At 33.9% G+C, this 23,881-nt stretch overlaps 1 protein-coding gene across 1 annotated transcript; it reads left to right on the top strand.

The window, feature by feature from the left end:
- The first annotated feature begins 1,741 nt into the window (after nucleotides 1–1,741).
- On the top strand, nucleotides 1,742–23,601 carry ND-MWFE (NADH dehydrogenase (ubiquinone) MWFE subunit). The gene is made up of 3 exons (XM_089088971.1): nucleotides 1,742–1,877; nucleotides 19,149–19,235; nucleotides 23,446–23,601. Exons 1-3 carry the CDS (start codon nucleotides 1,779–1,781, stop codon nucleotides 23,470–23,472), a joined length of 213 nt encoding a protein of 70 aa, XP_088945097.1. The 5' UTR covers nucleotides 1,742–1,778; the 3' UTR covers nucleotides 23,473–23,601.
- Nucleotides 23,602–23,881: the final 280 nt, after the last annotated feature.

Below are 23,881 nucleotides of genomic sequence, written 5' to 3'. Positions count from 1 at the left end.
AAATTTTGTCCCAATTCTTTAAAAGCAACTCCTGAAATACAAGGTTCGTTTAATTAGAACAATACGTAACTTTTCTGAAAGTGCCAAAAAACTCTAGCATGAAGATCGAGGTCTTAAAAAAGGGGCAACCCCCTCATATACGTAATAATTTCTGTTCGTTTTAAGTTTTAATGTTGCTCCTTACTATCAGTTGAAAAATCTTTTTTTTCATTTCATGATGCTTAGAGACAAAAAATTTTCTAAACGCAATGGAAAAAGTATGTCAATTAAAGTAAAAGTATAAAAAAAAAGAAAAAGTAAGTAATTATAAAAAAATACACAAAACAATAGCCTACTTACTAAAACTAAGATATAAAATCCCAGCAGTCAGTTCTGTTCAACAATGCCGAAGCATTGGACGGACATTTTTTTTGAAATATCAACTATTTTGAACTTGGTTATCAAACACCAATGTATATAATGCCTTTAGACTATTCAGTGTTTATAAAAAGTAACGCATTATCAAAGTAGTTCGTTCAAAGTAAAATGTTAAAACTAAGATAAAGAAAATAAAATAAAAATATATTATTAAATATTTTTAATTTAATTTTGAATGCCAAAGACAAATATATTTGACACCTTTATACTTCATAAATGTAAAAATTTAATCTTTTTCAAAGTGACAACTAGGTAAATACAGTCACTCCAGGAAAAAAAAATGATAATGAAAGACAAAAAACGTATCTGTCAAGGGGGAAAATACAAAAATTCCCAGTATTCCATTAAGGGGAAACATTTCTGATTACGGTGGTTTCATATATCCGTTCATGGGTAGTCTCGAAATGCAAGCAAAAGTTAACGGCATATTTTTACCGAAATTACCCCTTATTAAGTTGTTTTCTATAATCATACAAGGTTTCTTGTGTACTAACAACGGCACTAATTACTAAGTAACAAATACATGTTTAGGATCGCCATAAACGCTGATTCTTAGATTTAATTTCATCAATAGCTAGGCCCTTATACTTTCGTTATTGACAAGGATCGTTATTTACTTACCATTCGTTACTATGAAGAGTCTAATTTTTTTTGTTGCTAGAACCAAATCATATAGCAAAAATGTTTCTGGAGAACTAGAAAGGAGAACTCACTAGAACTAAAACTGGACAACTCAGTCACTAATTAGAACTTGTAGTTTCCTTATTAAGGGTCAAAATCAATTTGCAGAAAGCCAGCAATGGGGCAACACACATTCTTTTCCATGATTTTTCCCTATTCTGTTCTCTTTCCTTGGGTTTCCTTATAATTACTTTATAGTACCAAATTTCCATGGGGGCTAAGACCCCCTGCCACTCCCTGCCGGCGCCCATGGTAGTTGTAGTAATAAAAGCTAAAAGTTTATGTATATTTTCTCCCGAACTAGAAAAATAGAAGCTAAAAAATTCATTTTGTTAGGGTTTTTAATTCTTCCAATTTGGGTTCTGTTTCATTTCCCCCTCCACGTTGTTTGTTTTGTCTTTTATTTTGTCCAGTTTCTTTCGTTCGCGTTTTCACTCAGAAAATGCGAACATGACCCTTTAGACTTTCGCATATAGCACTGAAGAAGGGAAGCGGTTGTCCTCTCGAGATATCCTTTTTTTTTAATCTAGTATTCTTTTGGGAGGCCTTATTAAAATCAAGATAAATCCAACGTAATTCATGAGATTTGGCTTTTTTTTATCGCAAATGCGACAGTGGTGTAGTTACAGAATATTGGTGAACAACACCGTTTTTAATTTTTTTTTTTTTAATCCTAAAAAATGTGGTACGAGATTATTCCTAGTTTTGCCATCACAGTTGGTGCTATTTTTGCTCCACAATACTTAAGCTTTGTTTTCAATAGATTTTATTATGGCAAGGTAAGTATTTTGAGAAATTATTTATTTACAATAGGCTAAGCTGAACAATCTGATGGGATTTGAACAGCCATCTTCAAAACAGTCCTATGTAAGGAAAATGATGTTTTTTTTCTTCACAAAAAATATTGTTTGTCAGATTATTTTGACATTGTGATTATTTTTAGGCATTGGCTAGGCCCAAGTGTTCTTCAGAACTCTATAGCCTATTGGCTAGGGCTAGCCCAAGATATCCAGGAGTGATCTAGGCCTAATTCAAGGACTAAATCAGTATACAATCTCTACTAGGCTATAGCCTATTGGCTAGAAATTAGATTTTTTTGTATAAGCTATTTATAGAATTGAGGCCATTAGAAAGGAAACACATTAATAAAACAATTTTTACTTCATTATTTACAGAAAAATTATAGTTGCCACATTTTAAAGGCACTTCTACTAAACTTTATCCCCCAAACCTATGGGCCTATAAATTTGGAAATTTGGGACTATAAAGTAGTTATAGCCTAAGGTAACCAAAAGAAAGAGAGCAAAATAGGGAAAAACCATGGACAAAATGTGTGTTGCCTCATTGTTGGCTGCCTGCCAACAGATTTTGACCCTTAATAAGGAAAATAGGTACTTTTGCATTATACCCATTATTTAATACAATTAATATTCTTTAATACAATCTCTACTATAGCCTATTGGCTAGAAATTAGATTTTTTTTGTATAAGCTATTTATAGAATTGATGCCATTAGAAAGGAAACACATTAATAAAACAATTTTTACTTCATTATTTACAGAAAAATTATAGTTGCCACATTTTAAAGGCACTTCTACTAAACTTTATCCGCCAAACCTATGGGCCTATAAATTTGGAAATTTGGGACTATAAAGTAGTTATAAGGTAACCAAAAGAAAGAGAGCAAAATAGGGAAAAACCAAGGACAAAATGTGTGTTGTCCCATTGTTGGCTGCCTGCCGACAGATTTTGACCCTTAATAAGGAAAATAGGTACTTTTGCATTATACCCATTCTTTAATATAAGTCAATTGAGAGGCATCAGTTACCAGGACAGATGCAGGAGAGATACCCTATCATAAAACAGTTGTTAGAGTTGAGTTGTATGAAATGGATATCCACTCTTTGACTATTAGAAAAAATTAGTTTATAAGCTTATATAGAATGGTACTATCCAATTTCCTTATAATTAAAAACATTTTAGTCATCTAGTTGGAAAATTTGGCCCATCTGTATAGGAAAAATCTAAATTTGCCAACTAGTTGACTATAAATGTTGCCCCAGCAAAACTTTCATTTTCCAACAAGTTGACTAATAACTTTTCCCCATCAAAACTTAATTTTGCCAACTAGCTAGAAAGAAACAGTGCCCCAGAAAACAATTCATTTTCCAACTATTTGACTAATAATAGTTAGAACTTATTCTGAATAGAATAAAATATGTTAATATTATAGGGTTCTTTCAAATTTAATTATCACTATTGTTACTATTGTGTTACACCTTCTGTCTCTCTCCCTGTCTCCCTCTTAATGGGAGATTTATTTTGAGTTATATATTGGGCTTTGAAGCCAGGGACTTTTTGTTTTAATTCCCAGGATAATTAGTCTTATACCTGGTCCCAAAAGTGAGATTGAATTTGTTAAAGCTTAGAGGATTATTCCTCCTATCTGTTTAAAGAAAATGAATGCATATTTGAAGTTTTGTTTATTTCTAGATTGTATTTATTGGACATAAATTGTATATGTTCTTTCATTTATCTATCTTTGTTTCTTTCCTGGAGGAATATTTTTGTCTCATTTTTAGAATACATAATTAATTTTCCCAACTAGTTGACTAATAGCTTCTCCCCAGCAACACTTAAATTTGCCAGCTAGTTGACAATAAATGTTGCCCCAGCAAAACTTTCCTTTTCCAACTAGTTTACTAATAACTTCTCCCCAGCAAAACTTAATTCTTCCAACTAGTTGACTAATAACTTCTCCCCAGCAAAACTTTATTTTTCCAACTAGTTGACTAATAACTTCTCCCCAGCAACACTTAATTTTGCCAACTAGCTTGAAACAAGCATTGCCCCAGAAAATAACTTATTTTTAACTAGTTGACTAGGAACTTTTCCCCAGCATTACCTCCTTAATCCAACTAGTCAGAAATAAACTTACCCTATAAAAACTTTTGTTAGCCATCTATTTGGCAAGTAACTTGTCATCAGAATAATTTTTTTAGCTAACAACATGACATAGAGAGAAAACAAAAACATATTATTCCCAGTCCAATAAGAATTGGCAGTATGTGATTTTAACAAATTTACTATGGTAAATGCTAAGGTTTAACAAATGCTAAGGTAAATCAAACAAACTGAATTCAAGAGTAAATAGTCTTGAAGCCTCAGAACTAAAAGTCTTCTCCTTCTTTAAGTGTGCTTTCCAATAATAGGCAAAAGTCTGCAAGATAGTCTTATCTTGCAGACTGTTGCCCAGGTTCACAGAGATGCAATTTCACGTAAAAATGCACATTTTTGTGCAACCTGACAAGTTCCATTCATTATCTGATGCCCATTTCTGCAGTTGTTCTTATATATATATATATATATATATATATATATATATATATATATACATTCACTTATAGAAGGAGAAGACTTTTAGTTCTGTGGCTTAAAGACTATTTATTCCTGAATTCAGTTTGTTTGATTTACCTTAGCTGTAGCACATTTGTTAAAAGCATATACTGCCAATTTTCATAGGACTGGGAATAGTGTGTTTTTTGTTTTCTCTTTATGTCACATCATTACCTAAGAAATTATTCTGAGGAAAAGTTACTTGCCAAATAGATGGCTAACAAAAGTGTTTATAGGGTAAGTTTGTTTCTAGCTAGTTGGATAAAGAAAGTATTGCTGGGGAAAAGTTGCTAGTCAACCAGTTTAAAAATAAATTGTTTTCTGTGGCAATGTTTGTTTCCAGCTTTTTGGCAAAAATAAATGTTGCTGGCGAGAAGTTATTAGTCAACTAGTTGGAAAAATAAAGTTTTGCTGGGGAAAAGTTACTAGTCAACTAGTTGGAAAATGAATTGTTTTCTGGGGCAATGTTTCTTTCCATAGTTGGCAAAATTAAGTTTTGCTAGGGTGAAGTTATTAGTCAACTAGTTGGAAAAATTAAGTTTTGCTGGGGAAAAGGTATTAGTCAACTAGTTGGAAAAGGAAATTTTTGATAGGGCAACATATATTGTCAACTATTTGGGAAAATTAATTAAAAATTCTAAAAATGACACAAAAATATTCCTCCAGATAAGAAACAAAGAAAGATAAATGAAGTAACATACACAATTTATGTCCAACAAATGCAAGATAGAAATGAACAAAACTTCAAATATGCATTCGTTTTTGTTAAACAGACAGGAGGAATAATCCTCCAAGCTTTGACAAATTCAATCTCACTTTTGGGACCAGGTATAAGACTAATTATCCTAGGAATTAAAACAAAAAAATCCCTGGCTTCAAAGCCCAATATATAACTCAAAGTAAATCCCCCATTAAGAGGGAGACAGGGAGAGAGATGGAAGTTGTAATACAATAGTAATAATTAAATTTGAAAGAACCCTATAATATTAACATATTTTATGCTATTCAGAATAAGTTCTAACTATTATTAGTCAACTAGTTGGAAAATGAATTGTTTTCTGGGGCAAAGTTTCTTTCCAGCTAGTTGGCAAAATTAAGTTTTGTGCTGGGGAAAAGTTATTAGTCAACTAGTTGGAAAAATTAAGTTTTGCTGGGGAGAAGTTATTAGTCAACTAGTTGGAAAAGGACAGTTTTCCTGGGGCAAAATTTATTGTCAACTAGTTGGCAAATTTATGTGTTGGTGGGGAAAAGTTATTAGTCAACTAGTTGGAAAAATTGAGTTTTGCTGGGGAGAAGTAATTAGTCAACTAGTTGGCAAATTTAGATTTTTCCTATACAGATGTGCCAAATGTTCCAACTAGATGACTAAAATGCTCTTAATTATAAGGAGATTGGATAGTACCATTCTATATAAGCTTATAAACTAATTTTTTCCAATAGTAAAGGGTGGAGTCCTGTGTGAAAAGGTGATCTAAAATGAGAAAAAAGGTAGAGATAATTTTACAGCAATTCTCAAAGACATAATAGTGTTCTGGGTGTATAATTGTAACATGTAATTATTGTAATTTTGTCAATAAACCATTATAATTGGGTATCTGTTTTTTTTTTTTTTTGGTACTGATGAGTTGATATATTGTCAGTGTCAAGAAAAAATCATGTATCTGGTCAAATTTGTGATTTTCACTTTTTAATGCATTTCTATTCACCAAAAAATTCTGCATTGAATGGTCTATATCTCATTTGCCTCTGACTCATAAATTGGCAGATACTGACATGGTGGAAACAACATATCTTTGATTACTATAGAAGAGTGTCAAGCAGAAACCGTGTATCTTGCAGTAACTCTGAAGATTTACCTGAAATACACTTAGATTTACATGAATCTAGTATTTTGAGTGACAAAGGTACCTGAAATGAAGCCTTTGATTCAGAGAACAAGGAAGTAGACACAACTGGTTCAGAGATGAAAACTTGGACGAAGAAGAAGCTCCTCGTACAGATCACGTGTTTCAATCTGCTTTAGAAATTGAGGAATGTCTTCCACTTAAAAAAAAGCATGCAAATAAAACAAGGAACAAAAAATCTTGATAGAGTTAGAAAAATAGCATGAAAGAGAATGGAAGGAAAGGTAGAGTAGAACCCTTGTCTTTTAGAAAAATCAAGGTGTTAGTTTTGCAAAACCTTATCAGGCAAACAAGAAAAAATGATCTTTTCTTACTATTTGGGGCTTGGCAATAAAATACAATAAAAAGATTGGTTGTGTGCTCACTCTCGTTCTGAACCTGTTTCAGAGCAAACCCTGAAAGCAGAACAAGAAGAAAGGATATTATATGCCCTATGATGATGGAAATAAGAAGAAATTTTATCTGAAAATTTTTAGGGCAACCCTAGATCTTGGGGAGTTTGCTGTTAGAAATGTAGCTAAGAAGAATGGTTTGAAATTTTCTTTGAGAAAAGATAAGAAATCAAGCCCTACAAATAAGATACAAAGGGATGTCTATAAGCATTCAAGAAAGTTGATGAGAGACTTACCTGCCGTGGGATTTTATTGTCACCCTTCTTCTACAATAAATAGTATCTACCTTAAAATGGCAAAAACAAGTTGAACCTATTCAGGCTGTACACCAAACACTGCAGAAAAACTTAGAAGCACATTCTTTTTGGTGGGACCTTTATTAACATTTACAAGGTGTTTGACTCCAGCTTCCACAAACTGATGAAGGATAAATGTATTCTCTGTGAAATGGTGCAGTCTGATCAGAATATGACAGAAAGTGAAAAGTTGGCATAGACAAACCACATAATAGAGAGGACAGCATCCAGATCATATGTGAAAGCCAGACTCCAACATTCTGAAGCTGACCAGTGTCACGTTGATTCTTCCTTTGATCTAGAAACATTACTTGGCACACCACATAGTGAGGGAATGTTGATAGAGTTTTCTCAAAAAAATGCTTGCTACAATTTTACAATTTACAAGAATATGACTAAGAATGGATATTGCTTTTTTTGGGAACAGAAGAATGGAAACCAAGGGGCAAACATAATTACAACTTGTCTTTCAGGGTGAATTACAGAAGTTGATGGTAGAGGTGCTGTCAAGACTGTTAGCCTGTCTTTTGACTGCTGTGATGGTCAAAACAGAAACCACCAAATGCTTGAGTTGCTTTTTCCAATTCTTCAGCAGTGTAAAAGTATATTGACCATTGAGCTGACTTTCTTTCTTTAGGCCATTTGCTAGTGACTGTACACATCATGCACTCTTTGCTTGAAAACAATATAGAAGGAATCATAGTGTAAGCCCTTAGTCAATGGATGACTAATCCAAACTGCAAGAAAAAATTGAGCTCCCTATATTGTTGAAGTACTAATGTTCAAAGACTTTGTAGACTGGAAGGCAGCTCTAGACACCATTATCTCATCTATTGTGTGGGATACAAACAAACTTAAAATTCCATGGAGTAAACTGAGGCCAGTAAAGTATTTCACGGAAATAGATGAAAGGTGGTTTAAACTTTGCTGCAAGAAACAAGTGCTGAAAGCAGCTTATACTGCAAAAATCCCTGTTTCAGAAGTGAAGAAGGGACCCTATGGCCCTCTACAAGAAGAAGGTGATCCCACATCTATTCAATCATGACTAGGAAAGTTTGAAAACTTCAAAGGGTAAAAAAGAGATCCTTCTTGAGACTGATGAAGAAAAGAAGATGGCAAATTGTCTGAAGAACAGCCTATTGATAAGTGATTTAAAATCTGTACTTTTTATATTCAAGTTTTGATTAAAACAGTATAGCTGAATTGCATTATTTCCTGAGATACGTGTTATCTGCTTGACACTCTACCATAACCAATTAGGGATTTTGTCAAGTGGAAACCACATATTGACTTTTCTGTTGGAACTGCTTTAGTTGAGTTGTTTTTGTTCTTCCCATGGGAACCACCACAAAAAGTTGCCTCTCTAACATTAAAGTTTCAGCTGCATAACTACTAACAGGAAATAGTTATTATGTTTTTTCACTTCCTGAATTTTTTTTAAAAAGGGAGATATGTGGTTTCCACTTGACAAAAACAATATGAAGCAACTGTAATCATAAATTTTTCTCTTGAATAGAATGCTGGGAATTTCTGTATTTCCCCCCTGAATGGATATGTTTTTGTTTTCTATTATATATTTTTTTTTCCAGTAGGTGATTGTATTTATCTATTTGTCATGTTGAAAAAGATCTACTTTTTTACAGTTATGAACTGAAAAGATGTCAAATATATTGGTTTTTGGTATTAAAAATTTAATTAAAAACATTGAATTAAAATTTTTATCTGATTTTCTTAATCTTAGTTTTAATGTTTTACTTTGAACGCACTACTTTGATAATGCATTACTTTTTATTAACACTGAGTCTAAAGGCATTAAATATTTTGGTGTTTGATAACCCATTTCAAAACTGCTGATATTGTTAGAAAATATCTATCCAAAGCTTCAGCATTGCTCAACAGAACTGAATGCTGGGTGTTTAGGCTACATTTTAGTTTTTGTAAGTAGGCTAGTGTTTTCTATATTTTTTGTAGTTATTTACTTTTTTCATTTTTATTTACTTTTACTTTAATTGACAAACTTTTCCCATTACCTTTAAAAAAAATATTTGTCTCTAAGCTTCATTAAATAAAAAAAAACAAGTTTTTTCAACTGAAAAATGAAAACAAACTTAAATTAGAATGTATATAAGAGGGGTTGCCCCCCTCCTCCCTCCTCAACACCTTGCTCTTCATGCTACAGTATTTTGGCACTTTAAACAAAGTTACTTATTGTTCTAATTAAAGAACCCCTGTGTTTCATGAGTCATTTTTAAAGAATTGGGACAAAATTTAAACATTAGCATAAATAGCAAGGTGTTGAGAAAGGGGAAACCCCCTCATATATATAATACTCTTTGTTTGTTTTAAGTTTTAATGTTGCTCCTTACTTTCAGTTGAAAAAAATTGATTTTTTACTTAATTTTTGATTGTTTTTTTTAAATAATGCCAGGATACTTGGCTTCACCTCCATGGAAAAATCCCCCTCCCCACAGAAATATCCTCTGGATAATTCAATCCTTGCAAAAATGTACCCCTGACAATTACCCTTCACGTCTCCACATGCAAAATTGAATCAGTAAGGAGAAAGGTAGACATATAAAGAAATTTTGTATTTGAATTCTGGAAAATTCACCCAGTGTAAAACTTGTACTCCCAGCAGAAAACTTGTACTCCCCACCCCAAAAACGTATGTATACTTCCCAATAACAAATACAACAATGGGCAAAATTTATAACTTAAAACCTTTCCCCAGAGGCTGTAGGGGGTGGTTTTACCTCCAAAGACATAGTTATTGGGTCTTTCAACTATGCTTAACAAAAAAGCTTTCTCAAAATTCTGATTGGACAATGATGGGAAAAAAGTGGCATGGGAAGGGGTCTAGTTGTTCTACAATTTTTTTGGTCACTTAAAAAAAGGCACTAGAACTTTTCATTTCCGTTAGAATTAGCTCTCTCCCGACGTTCTAGGCCAACTGGGTCAATACCATCACCCCTGAGGAAAAAAACAAGCATCCATGATCTTCCTTCTGGCAAAGCTACAAAATTCCACATTTTGCAGATATGGGCTTGACACCTCTACAGTTGGGTTATTTGATATGCTAAATTTGATGGTGTGATTTTCATTAAAATTATATGACTTCAAGGGGGTCTTTTCCCCCAATGAAACTTATATATTTGGAATCAGCATAATAAGTCAATTCTTTTGATATATTTATTGGTTTCGAAATTCCGTTTTTTAGAGCTTTAGTTACTATTGAGCTGGGTTGCTCCTTACTTACAGTGCATTACCACAAACTGTTTGAATACCCATCAAAATCCAAATATTGATCGTTTTTTCTGCAGTACCTAAAGTACAGTATCCATAAACTTCACAGTTTCATGAAATGTAATTAAACAAATAGAAAAGATTTTTTTAACTAAATTAAGGAGCAAGTTTAAAACTTAAAACAAATAAAAATTACTCTGTATATAAAGGGGATTGCCCCCTTCTCAACACCTTGTTCATTAAACAAAAGTTTTTTAGTGCTTTGAATTTTTTTTTTTTTAATTGCAAATATTCTTAAAAAATTTGGGAAAAGGCCAAACTTCACAGTAAAGAGTAAGGAGATAAGAAAGAGACAGTCCCCTTCATATAAAGAATAATTTTCAAATAAGTTTTAAATCCGTTCCTTGATTTCAGTTGATAAGCTCTTTTTTTATTTAATTTCTGATTCTTTTCCAAGTCATACCCAAACCCAACCAAGATATAATTTGAGGTACTGGTCCCTTAAATACCTAGTTAATTGCTTTTAAAATGTGTAAATCAATACATCTACATTGATTAGTACTGTCCTATGTTTAAACTTGCAATTTCAATTTTGGATAAAGTTTGAATATACTTAAAAAGTTGGTGATGAATAGTAGTTTCGGTAAAAAATCCTCGTTAATATTACTACTAACGAATTTCAGTTAGATGAAAAGGAGTGTTATTGTTTCTATGGATGGAAATTCTGTGAGACTTTTGATCTTCTACATAACTGAAGCCATTACAACCTTTACCATAGGATTTTCTTATCAACAAATACATTACATGCATTTGTTTAAATACATTGAAGTACTTCATATAAATAAAAAAAGAAAACATATTACCATTTAAAATGGCTGAAAACTAAGTCCCTAGGAGTGTTTGCCACCCCAAAGAAATTTCCTGTCAGGGCTGATGATGAGCTGCCTTGCTTTTTCCACCTCTGTGCTGGTAGATATGGCAATGTAACATTTTAGCTGTATAGAGAAACATTTTATTTAATTCCTACTCCCCTACCTCTTTCAATATTTATCTGAAGCCTCATGAAGAGTAAGCAGTTTGTCCATTAAAATTTATTTTTTATGAATCTACCCTATCTCCACCTAAACAATGACTCACCCCCCCCTGTTATAGCTAATATGCAATTACACATCACCAAGCATAGCCTAATTTCATTAATTAAGACTAAGGAGGATAGTGATTACAATTCCTGTATCAGCTGCAAATATCCTCACTAGACAGTTCTTATTAGAAATATCTTTTAAATTGTTTGTTACTATGGAATGTTTTACCTTTTTGGGCCCCATTAACTTAAAATGTTATTTCCCCCAGGAGCAATTATTCAATTATGAAAGATCATGAAAAAAGGCATTAGTTGATGTATTCACTTGTATCTTAGCTAAATTATGTTGTCAACTAAAAGTTCACCACCACTCCCTAGTGTGCCAATATATAGCCAAAATGATATATTTCCCGTTTGTTTCTCAATTGCTTGATTTTGTCAGCATTGATTCAATTTACAGCTATCTGGGTTGCATTAAGTATTAGCTTAATCAAGTAACAGGAAAATTCTTGGAGAATGTATAATTTTGGAATTTTTATATGCCCATTAGGGAGAGAGGCAGGAGAAAGTAAACTGATTTGCTTTTAGGGATGATGTAAGTAAGTATTTTACAAAGTAGTCTTCATGATCTAATAGTTTTTTTTTTTTTTTTTGTTTTTTTTTTAATAAATTTTAAATCCCACATCCTCTCCTCTCAGTGAGATTATAATCTTTTTCACTTAAAATATCAACCTTTAATGTCACCTACACTAATTTAAAAACTTTTTCATTTTTTTTATTTTATTTTGGGTAGTCAAAGATAATTGATGAAAACAAGGCATGCTACTATAAATTATCTTACCACAAAAATTACCATTCCCAGTTTTGCTGGGCACCCTTCTGCCAGAGGGCACCTCTTTCACTGTCGAAATAGTTTAATAAAACATGGACAAATATTTTTCTTGAAACCATGTTCTCAATCAACTATACATCATCCTCCATCCTCCCAATATCCCCTCAAAACCCTTATCAAACCTAAGAGGATTAAATAGTTTTTCCTTCTTCAGAGGCCAACCACTGAACTAGTACCAAAAAGAGTTGCATTACTGACAATACAAAGATTATATATAATTGGGACTGTGTTTTTGAATAGCCTACTAGCTTACCTCATTCATTGCTGTGATCTCAATAAAGGAAAATTTAGGATAATTCCCCCCTGCAAATTCCTAACAGTTGTATTTTTAAATGTAAAATTGCTTAGAAAATTCTTACTACTACCTGCAGCACCAAGTCACCTGAGGCCAACACAGCTACACATGCTCCTCCGCCATCCTAATCTATTCAAAGCCTCCGTCTCTACACCCTCACCAAAAGTCCTATTTCTCTTAAATCTTTCTTTACCAACATCCTCCCACCCCAACCAAGGACAACCTGCTTTCTGTTTAGCCCTAGACAGTTGCCCAAAAAGGACAATCTGTCATCATTCATCTGCAGAAAGTGCCCTAGCTATCTCAACCTTTCTCTCATTATAGCCCTAGAAAGCAGGATTGAACCAAAACAATCCATAGCAAATTGCTCTGGCAAACATCTAGTAAATTTTTGTCTGATTCTTTTGGAGCACCCATGCTTCAGAACCACATTTGACCACAGTCATCACTGTAGCTTCCAATATTCTAATCTTGGTTTTCAGACTTAACTTTCTTTTCTTTCAAACTTTTTTTCAACTTCAAAAACACTTTGAGCCTTGGCTATTCTGCTTTCAACATCTTTGCTGCTCCCACCATCTATATTAATAATACTACCAAGTAATTGAAGCTGTTCACTCGGTCAATCGTTTTGTTACCCAACATCACCTTTTCATCTTCACTTATTCCTAGCCTTAGTAACTTAGTCTTCTTAACATTAATTTTCAAACCTTTTCTAGCACCCTGAACTTGCAAAATTTTCTGCTCATACTTTCATCTAGGATGCTTAAATCATCAGCATAATCTAAGTCTAGGAAAGTTTCTCTTTCCAATTGCCTTTCCTGTGCTCCTTAAAACCAAGTCCATCAAAATGATCCATTTAAAGGGGGTTAGAACACAACTCTGCTTAACTCCTGATTTAATACGAAACCATTTACTAGCCTCATTTCCTACCTTAAATGCAGCAATGCTATTCTTGTACATGGCACTAATCACTTTAATGTATTTGTCTGGTATAGCATACAAGAGTAAGACCTTTCCTAAAGCTCTTCTATCAACAGAATTGAATGGTTGCTCATAATCTATTCAACTGAGAACTAAATTTGTTTGATAACTCAGGCAATTCTGAGTTATATTTTGTTGAGACATCCTCTACTGTTCCTAAAACTGCATGTCCTTCTCTTAAAACTTTGTCTACAGCATCTTCCAGTCTAAAAACTATCATATTATCAAGTAATTTACTACCTACAGAGACCAGGCAAATGCCTCTACAGTGCACTCACTCTTATCACCTTTCTTATACAGTGGTTTAATATGGGTTGTCCTAAAATCCCTAGGTACTTCCCCTTTTTCAAAAATCATGTTCAAAATCTCTAGTAACTTATTTTTAATCTCAGAACCACCATATTTTAGAATCTCATTTACCACGCTATTGTTGGAATCTCATTGCTGAATCTCATTCAGCACCTGGGGGCTTATTATTTTAAATCCTTTTAGTACTGTTTCTAATTCTTCCTCACAAAAAAAAAGATTCCTTCACATCAAAGGTTTCACAAACTTTTTCATTTTTCTCTATATCTTTTCCTGCAACTCTATAATGGTTTAGCACATCCTCAAAATATTCTGCCCATCCCTCTTTTACTCTATCCTTATCACTAATTGTGACTCTGTTCCTATCTTTAACTTGGACAAGTCTGGACTGACCACTCCCTCTCAATTTATTAATATCTCAGTACAATAGTTTACAACTATGCTATTTAGCTGCATCTTCCAGATCCTTGAAAATTTTGTCCATGGTCTCCACTTCACACCTCCTTAGTTCATATTTTAATGCTTTCTCTATTTTCTTTTCATACTTCCTATTTTCATATGATCTATCACTTATAAAATTCTTGTACAAGCTCCTTCTCCTCTCTTTTAAACATAAAGCTTTTTCACTAATATTCCTAGTTGCGTTCCTAACTTTGTTCTCTAAGACACCATCAGCACCTTCACAAAATATTATTACTAAAATTATTCCATCCAACTTCTGCATTGTCAAATTTTAAAATCTCAAGTTTGGTATTCAACTGTTCCAGGAAAGTTTGTCTCAAGTTATTATCTTGGATTCTACCAGCATCATAACTTCCTGGGAGGTAGTGACCCTTCCAAAATTTCACCTTTAAATTAGCCCTAGACACTACTAGATGGTGATCTTTACTTTTTAACATCAATAACAGCACTTGTATATACTGTCCTGCCAGTCTTTGGTTTACAATAACATAATCAATAATGTTAGCTGTCTTACCATTACATGAATACCGTGTTAACTTATGGACTATTTTATGACCAGATACTTTTATGGTTATAACTAGATTGTTATACCTACAAAATTGTGGCAGTCTGAAGCCGTTACTGTTTTCTTTTCCTACACTAAATTTTCCTAGGCTAGGATACCATATATTCCTATTTCTACCAACCTGGGCAATAAAATCTCCCAATAAAAATTTCATGTTTCTACCTGGGAACCTGTCTATTTGTTCCTGTAACTGTATGTAAAATCCATCTGAGTCGCTACTACCGCCATCAGTCATTTTTACAGCGGCATATACTAATATAACTGATACCCTGCACTTTTTAGTAGTGCTGTGCGATATCGATATATCGCACTAAATATCGATATCGAAACATAAATATCGATATCGAAAATGATATTATTTTGGCTTTTTCTGGTATCTATCAGTGAATGTCTAGCAGAAAAGATCCAACATAGAAAATTGTTTTGCAAATGGCCGAGGAGAAGAATAATCTTTCCAATATAATGCGTCATATATGAAGATACACAGAATGCACAACTGTATCCATAAGATGGCATAGCCCGTTCTCAAACTACGTTTAGTGAGGGTGGGCTCTCATATGTTGCTGAGAACCTCCAAAAGGCTTGGCTAGATAAAATACCTTCTAAGCTTATAGGCCTTGTTTAGATCACACTCTCTAGAAACTGTATATTACCCTTGATGATCTTCTCTATGTTGGGAGTAAAATAGCATAATACGTGGATTGGGAATCTGTACAATTGGGAATCTGTATCAGTACATACAAGCGCAGAATTAAGAATCAATCCAGTTTGTGGTGATTACTTGTTGAAGTTTCAGTGGTCAATGCAAGACATGCTTTGTCAGCAGCTGCGTCTGTCATGGCTCTCTATATTTTCTGTAGGGAGTTTTTAGTTCCAAGAAAAACTGATCGACTCAAGTCATCACAGTCTTGTAATATGGGGCTCAGAAATACCTATGCAAAGTTTTCATAAAATTATTGGGCTTCCAAGCCTGATTAGCTAATCAAATAGTTCGTGGTAACATACTGTAAGCAAGGAGCAACTTGGCCAAATAGCAACCGAAACTGTAAAACACGAAATTTTTGTAACAAAAGATGTATCAGCTGAATTGGATTTCTTATGCCGGCTCCATATATATAAAATTCATGAAGTTTTATACCCATCAAAAGTTACAAGCCTGAGAAAATTTATACGATTTTTGAGAAAGGGCGGGAGTGCTCTTAAAAAGTCAATTCATCTTAATAAAAATCACAGATTCGGCATATCAGAGCATACCTGAGCACCCTCCGAAGTTTGTACGACCATGAGGTAGAGGTGTGGATGATGAAGGGGAAGTCCCCCTCCTATACGGAATAAATTCTAATCGTTTTGGGGTTTAATGTTACTCTTTACTTTCATAATAACAGCGTAGACCAGAAACATTCCCAGAAATAATAAAGAAGTAAATATCAATTTCACATTTTTGATGCTTTTATTAAAGTTTCTTTTGTTACTCTAAGGGTTTCTAGCTTCCATCTGAAAAATTTTGAAATTTTTCAAGCTTTGCCAGAAGAAAGATCACAGATGTATGTTTATTCGTTCTGTTTTATTATATTCTTTTTTGGCAGGATGATCGTATAGAACTAATACTCATATAAAATCGGGAGATGGCTTGCTCGAAAGGAAATTATAGTTCTAGTTCCCCATTTCGTGACCAAACCGATTGATGGGCAAGTAGATCCCCCCTCCTCCCATGCTTCTTTTTTACCAAAGTCCTCCATTCAAAATTTTTAAGTAGCCATTTTGATCAGCATAGTTGAAAGGTCATGCCTTTGGGGATGACACGACCCTGCAAGTCCATGGAGAAAAGGGAAACACTTTCAAAGGGAAACTATACACGTAAAAATATCGATATATCGTTTAATCAAAGTATCACCCAACACTTCTTTTTAGTAATAAAATGGACAATTAGTATTCTATTATGAATACCTTCCCAGCCTAAACAAGACTTAGCCCTGCTCCCTGTCTATGTACCCCATCCTTCTTCCCTGAGTAAATAAATTCAGTAACACCTAATTTCATGTTTCCTACCCCTGGGATATGAGTTTCTTAGACTCTTTATAAGTTCAGTCCTAATTGTCTGAATTCATCAGTCAAAATGGCAATATGGTAGTTAATTTTTAACATCCTAACATTCCAAGTTGCAATTTTCATATTCTTTAAATCATCGAAATTATTTTGGCCTCATGAAAAGAAATGGTCACAAATACCAGTGCAGAACGGCGACCAGAACTTCTTAAAGTTTCTTTGCAATCAGATGGACAGTGTAGTAATGCATACAGGACACACACACATAGATATACGCTTGATTTTATCCATATATATTAGGGGAGGGGTAAATTGAAGCCATCAATATTTAGGAATGATATAAGTAAGTAATCTAGGATGTTTTAAAGCAGTTCATAGTCCTTACTCATGGGGAGCAGGAGTACTAAAATGACTTCAGGTAGCCTACCTGGAGGTAGGCTACTTCCATGACTCCATGAATTTTGTTTAAATTTAGGTGTTGAAAAGCAAATTTATCCAGGATTCTATTCAGCCGATTTCAACTAGCCAATTCCTGACTATCAGCCAATCCCAAATATATAAACCTATTTACATCATATCTAAGACTGTGAACATTTTGTTCATGTTAGGAAAGATGCATTTCAATGAAGATATTTGTCCAAGATTTGGCAGTGTTGAAGTTCTTAGGTCTTACCCTAGCCTAGCAATCAGATTTAGTAGTGACGCCTACCATTGGCAGGCTAAGCCTCAGTCTGCCTATAAACTAGGCCTACTGCTGCCTTTTAAAGATAAATTTACAGCATACAGCAGAAATTCGTTGTGTATTTGAGAATAGTAGGATTACTTATCTGACAAGCTTGATTAGCATAGCTTGTAGATCCTTAGATTTTTTTTTTTTTTATTTTTTTTTTATTTTTTTTTTACTTCGCTCAGTGGAAGATGAAATCACTAGTGAATGTTCTTTTATTCTATTTCTAAATGTCTTTGCAAAAAAAACCTAGGAAAACATTTAATAAAATGGCAGAACTATAAGATATACAATCATTTAAATTAATTGGATTTGATTGTAATAAATTCATGCATGTGGAACATATAGCTATGAAATATCAATTAAGCACTATGCTACAACTGCTACTACCACTAAAGCTATGGGTATCAAAATGAAAGTTTCACAAAATGTTGAGGGGGAAGTTGAACTAATCAAGACACACTATGTGCATACTAGTTTTCAAAAGGGTGTATCAGGAACATCTTAAGGATTGCTCACTATATTAATAAATATGTATTGGGGGAATATGTATAAGGATGGCTTAGGATATAAATTTTCACCTTAGTACTTTTAGCTTCAGCAGTAGTAGTAGTAAAAGTAGTATATAGTAAAAGTAGTATAGTGCTAACTTCCCCTCTTATAAGGTTTCATGGCTCATAGTATCTGAAATACAACTGTTAGGTCACTGAGGTCCCAAAAGTTTTGAAAGGTTACCTTAACTTTTCCTTGTGGATTGAGGTGTGACAGGCTGCATGAACAACAAAATTAAAATATTAGAGTGCTGTGCCCTAATCTAAAGGAAGCTTTGTTGCATATTGTAATATTTCTTGGAGTGTTTGATTTTATTGTTTTTTGTTTGGTTTTTGAAAGAATTTCTGTATAGTACTTCAATAATTCATAAGTAGGGAATTAAAAAAGTTTTTGGAATTTTTAATTTTCCTATGACTTTTTTAAATTCAGGTGCTTTGTGATAGTTGAGGGGGTAACAAATTATTTATATTTTATTTATAGTCCAAAGATGCAATTTTGGTGCTGTAGCAGTACCAAATGATAAAAAGTTTAAAGTTTTTTAAGATAAAAAGTTTTTGGATTTGAACACATTGTAATGACAAAAATATTAGTGTTCTAAACTAAAATCTTTGTTGTACTGTTACTTAGTTTTTGAGAGTAGAATTATCTATAAAATAAATAGTGCCGTCCATTTTGTCTTCTATTTTTTGTTACTATTATTATAGTTCCTGAAAGATTATATATCTGTCAAACAACGTTTGAAATTTTATTTTCTCTTTCATGGAAAGTTCAAATAGCTAGTGATTAATGTAATGATGAATGCTCTTAATGCAAAGTAAACTAAAATACTTTTGACACTAAACATGTTCTAATTTATTTCCTTGAAAGCTGGCAATGTTTTGATGTATTTTAAAATTAAGTTGTTTTTTTTCAGCCTTACAGAAGGAATATTGACAATGCTCATTATGAAGTAATGTACCAGAGGGATACTAGGCTAAGCGGCGACCCATATAAACTAAATGTAAGTACCTCTCTTTCCAGCCTAAATTTGTTCTAACTGCTTATGAAAAACAAATGTGCTGTAGTATTCTTCAGTTGTATATAAATATTTGTTTTCGTCCTCATGATAAATCAAAAGCAGAGTAACAATAAAAGAAAGAAAACAAATCATAAAAGAACAAGAAATATAATCAAATGAGTACAGCCACTATGGGCAGGCTGATGCTTGTGTATTGGTTTGAGTAGTTCGCCTGTAAGCTTTAAAGCAATATCTGAAAATCTATTAAGCTAATGATGATGTCATAATTTCTATACGATTGAGGCAGACACAGTAAAAAAAAAAAGGCATAAATCCAAAATAATATGAACTAAAATTTATCATAGGCAGTGCGTTATCGTTTTTTGTAGCATAGGCCTGCATGCAGTATGTAGCACAGCCCCCCCCCCCCCCAACAAAACTTAAACAAAAAGGGCCTGAAAAAGGACAAAAATTTGTTTCCCCTCTTTGGCTTGAAACTTAAAACCATAAGTCCTCAGACTAAGAGAGCCTCAATATAGAAAGAAAAAAATAATCACTGCCCCCCCCCCCAAGAAAAAAGACCAAGAAGCTTTTCCTCGGCCAGTTTTTATGGTAGGGTGGCTATAAAAACTTGGGAGGGGGCTTATTTATAATTGCTATTTTGTTCAAAATAATTGAAAGGCTCAATAAATATGTATCCAGGATGGCATGACCCCCACGGCTGCTAAGAAAAGGTCAAAAAAAAAATTCCAAATTGCCAGTTGTTTCACATCAGCTCTACCACATAAAAAATAGGGGGGGGGGTGTTCGATATTGGGTGTGCAATTGGTTCGTAGCTTTCGTGGATCAATATCTAGGTAAAAAGGACCAAAAATATTGTTATGGGAGGGGACAGGGGTCCTGAATGCGCCAACAAACTCTTTTTCCATGATCAGTTTGAAACTTTCAGCCACAAGCGTATGGACCAAGAAGTACTTAATATGCGTAAAACATTCCAGGACATGCTCCCTGTAATAGGGAAAAAACGGTTTCCTAATTGGCTTGAAACTTCTATTTTTAAGTCATTGGGCTAAGAGGACCCCAGTGTAGAAGGGAAAAAAAAAGTTTCCTCTGAAAGGGAGCCCAACAGTGGGCCGAAAAATTTTTCCTGATCACGTTATACTGCAAGGGTTTTTGCTAGAGACTTGGGTCTGGGCCCATTTGATTAGAAAATCAAAGTTCTAGTTTCCACTTTTATGGACTGAAAGGGATTTAAAGGCAGTCAGCCTCTCTTCCATGGCCTTTTCTGCTACTAACCAGATGCGATCACGTACCAGAGTTATGTGCAATGTCTTGGGAAAAAGTTGGGGATCAAGTTGAAACTTTATGGGAGTCTTTGGCTGGGGAAAAGGGGAGCGGTGTTTTTTACTTTTGGGAGGAGACAGACGTAAATTTAAATCCACAGTGTATCCAGGTCGTAAAAACATATCTGCAATATCTTGAGAACGGCTTAGGGTTTGAAGTTAAAACTTAAAAGTACTGTTGAGGAAAGAATGGAGTGTGTGGAGTAAGGGGACTTCAAATTGTTGAGTCAAGAGGAGGAGGTAAAGATTTGTCTCTGATATATCAAAATATTTTTGTACTATAAGCTCCTATGGGAGTCACAATCTCTGCATAATTAGATAGCATGGTACATCAAAAGTGCTATGCTCTTCAAGGTTGTCAAAATTGTGTATCTGCAATATTTTGGGAACAGCTAGGGGTATCAAGTTGGGACTTTCAGTGAGAAGGAGAGGCAATCAAACATTGAACTATGTTTTGGGGAGTGAAATATCGAAATCAAAATACGCTATATCATCCACGTTATCAAAATATCAAATATGCAAAATCTCTGGGACAGCTTTGGGGGGGGGGGTTGAAATTTTCATCTAAGTAAAATAACAAAATCTGCAGTATCTTATGTACAGCTTGGGGATGGAAGCTTATACTTTCAGTTATTGTTGGGGAAACGAAACAGGAGGATAAGGTAAAGAAGTTCGAAATTTTTAGTGTGGGAGAGGGGAAATGGCTATACAATTGTTGTTTCTTATCTGCCAAAACGTTTTTGCACTATAATCTGCTATGGAACTTATGATCTATGCACAGTTTATTATTGATGTCAGCCAAAAGACGCGATGTATTGCCAAGTTATCAAAATTGTGTATCTACATTGTAACTTCTTGGAAAAAGCTTGGGGTATTAAGTTAAAATTTTCTAGGATCGTTGACGACGGGAGAGGCACTAGGGCTTGACCTGCGACTTGGCAAGATACGTTAAATTAAATTGAATGACACAACGTCCATCCAGGTTATCAAAATGCTATACTTGTTATGTTTTGGGAGCAGTTTGGAGATTGGGCTTGAAATGTTGTGGTTACTTAGGAGAGGTAAGAGGCTTGGGTCTGGGGGCAGCTAAAAATCTTATTTTCCTAATACACCTAAATATTTTTGGAATTTAGCCAAGTTGGAATTAGATTTTATTCCTGTTATTTAGGTAAAGATCTTAAGGAAAAACTTAAAAAATATTCCTAATATTAACCAACAATAATACTTCGTCAATTAAAAACGAGTGAAATTGTTTTTAATGTTTTCGGAAAAAGAAGTTTTTCAACGGAAAGCAGAGTGTGGTATTAAAACCTAAGAAAAACAGAAATAAAGTCTGATAATAAATCAAGTTAAAGGCAAGCAGAAATTACTATCAATGAATAACTGAAACCCAAGACAAAATGAACCATAAAGATGACGTATACCACTATGAATTAATAACTGAATCCTACAAGGCCGTATCCAAGGGCGGTGGGCTAGGGGGTTTGAATCCCCCTCCCCTCTTCTCCCCCTGAAGTGTTTATCTGACTCATAAAAAACGTATAAAAATAAATGTATACAAATTTTTGACGCTCTTTTTGAAATTTTTTGTACCCCCCCCCCCCAAAAAAAAAAAACTGGTTACGGCCCTGATGGTTACTATACTGTCTCCTAATTCTTCTAAAGGTCATGCCATCATTTGTACTTCACTGAAAACAGGCTGAACTTTAAGCATTTCCTCTTTTATATTTATAACTTTGGAATACAAAAAATTGCTGAGTTTTTTCAGGAGTTAATATATTTATATATTAAACACTCAGTGTACTATTTTCATTAGTCATATTGCAGTCATCTTCATGAGTATGGTGATTTTTTTAATGTTTTGTTAAACAAAATCGGCTGTTCAAAATTATATTGTTTTTGAGAAAGTGCAGATAAAACTCAAAGGGTTTAGAGGGATTGAGAGGGAGGGGGAGTAGCACCACTTTATCTATAAAATTTGGTTAGCCTTGTGATATTTTGTTTGTGCTATTGTTGATTTTATAGTAAGACAACCTGTAGACATATAGTGTTTTGATTTAGTTCAACTTCCCCCTCAACCTTCCCTGAAATTTTTATCTTAATGCCCTTGGCCTTAGCGTTAGTCGCATGAGTAGCAGCAATTATAGCAGTAGTAGTAGTTCTTTTGTAGTAATAGTAGAAACCTGCATTTATATCGTTTTGTTCATTCAATCATCCCCCTCATCAATCCCTGAAAACTCCAACTTAATAGTCTAAGCCGTTCCTGAGTTACTTCCTTTTGATAACTCGAATGTGTTTTGATTTAGTTCAACATTCCCTTGAAGCATCACATTAATACCCTTTGTTTTTTTTTCACCAAGGGTCAATCATGCCCTCCCCCTCTTTCCCAATAACAAATACTCTATGGGCGAATTTCTTAGCTTACATTGCTTTCTTAACCCCTAAGGGCTCTTGGGGGAGGGGGGGTGTCATCCCCAGAGGCTTATCTATTCGACCTTTCAACTAGTACTTTCAACAACTTCATTAGTTCTTTCTCCAAGATCCTTTTCATTGAATGAGGATTTAGTTTGAACATTGTTGAAATAACTTTAGTATTTTAGTATTGACATATTTACACTTGGAAGAAAGCAAAAAGGAAAAAAAGAAAAGAAAAAGATGTACTTTTTAAGTTGGAAAAGAATGAAGGTTCACTTTTCGAGCTTAAAGTCTGTATAGAAATATGTTTTTTAGCGCCATGATTTCAAATAAAGGAGTTTCATTTGAGTTCCTTCTCTTTCTCTCCCCCCCCGCCCTCCCTGTCTGCCTCTTTCTATTTCTATTCCTCTTTCTCTCTGTGGCACCAATTACACATAATTATCTTTCTCTTTTAGGGCCTTGAAGTAATTTCTGATGAGTAGGCGAAATTAAGTCAAATTGTCAGTGAGAGTAACCACTCGGGGAAGATATAAAAACACAAAGTATTAATAATATGTAGCTTCTCTACTACTGTTACATAGTGTTATATCAAATAAAGAAACTTAATATTATTCGGCACTATTTGCATTTTGTTGGTTTATTGGATATACATAGCACAAACTTGATAGGAAAACTCGCCCCCAGAAAATTGTTCTTTTAACTTGTGGGGGATGACTTAATTTAAAATGAAGGTATCTTCATTTTAAATTAAATCACCCCCTCTCCACTAGTTAAAAGAGCAGTTACAACTTCTCTCTTTGATCGTGCCCTGAACATTTACTCTGATTGTCACATCACAACAGAAATACATTTTATCAGAGATATACTCTTTAGAAACCGGCTTTCCATTTC

This window comes from Artemia sp. Qi Xiang Cuo, chromosome 5 (assembly GCF_049724085.1).
Source record: "Artemia sp. Qi Xiang Cuo chromosome 5, ASM4972408v1, whole genome shotgun sequence".
NCBI lineage: Eukaryota > Metazoa > Arthropoda > Branchiopoda > Anostraca > Artemiidae > Artemia > Artemia sp. Qi Xiang Cuo.
This window is presented reverse-complemented; position numbering and strand designations above follow the sequence as displayed.

What these genes read in the sequence shown, in the direction of transcription:
- ND-MWFE (XM_089088971.1), top strand. Translation starts at nt 1,779, where the DNA reads ATGTGGTACGAGATTATTCCTAGTTTTGCCATCACAGTTGGTGCTATT. An exon ending in ATAGATTTTATTATGGCAAG is followed by an intron (nt 1,878 to 19,148) that starts GTAAGTATTTTG and finishes GTTTTTTTTCAG; the next exon opens with CCTTACAGAAGGAATATTGA. An exon ending in GCGACCCATATAAACTAAAT is followed by an intron (nt 19,236 to 23,445) that starts GTAAGTACCTCT and finishes TTTCTCTTTTAG; the next exon opens with GGCCTTGAAGTAATTTCTGA.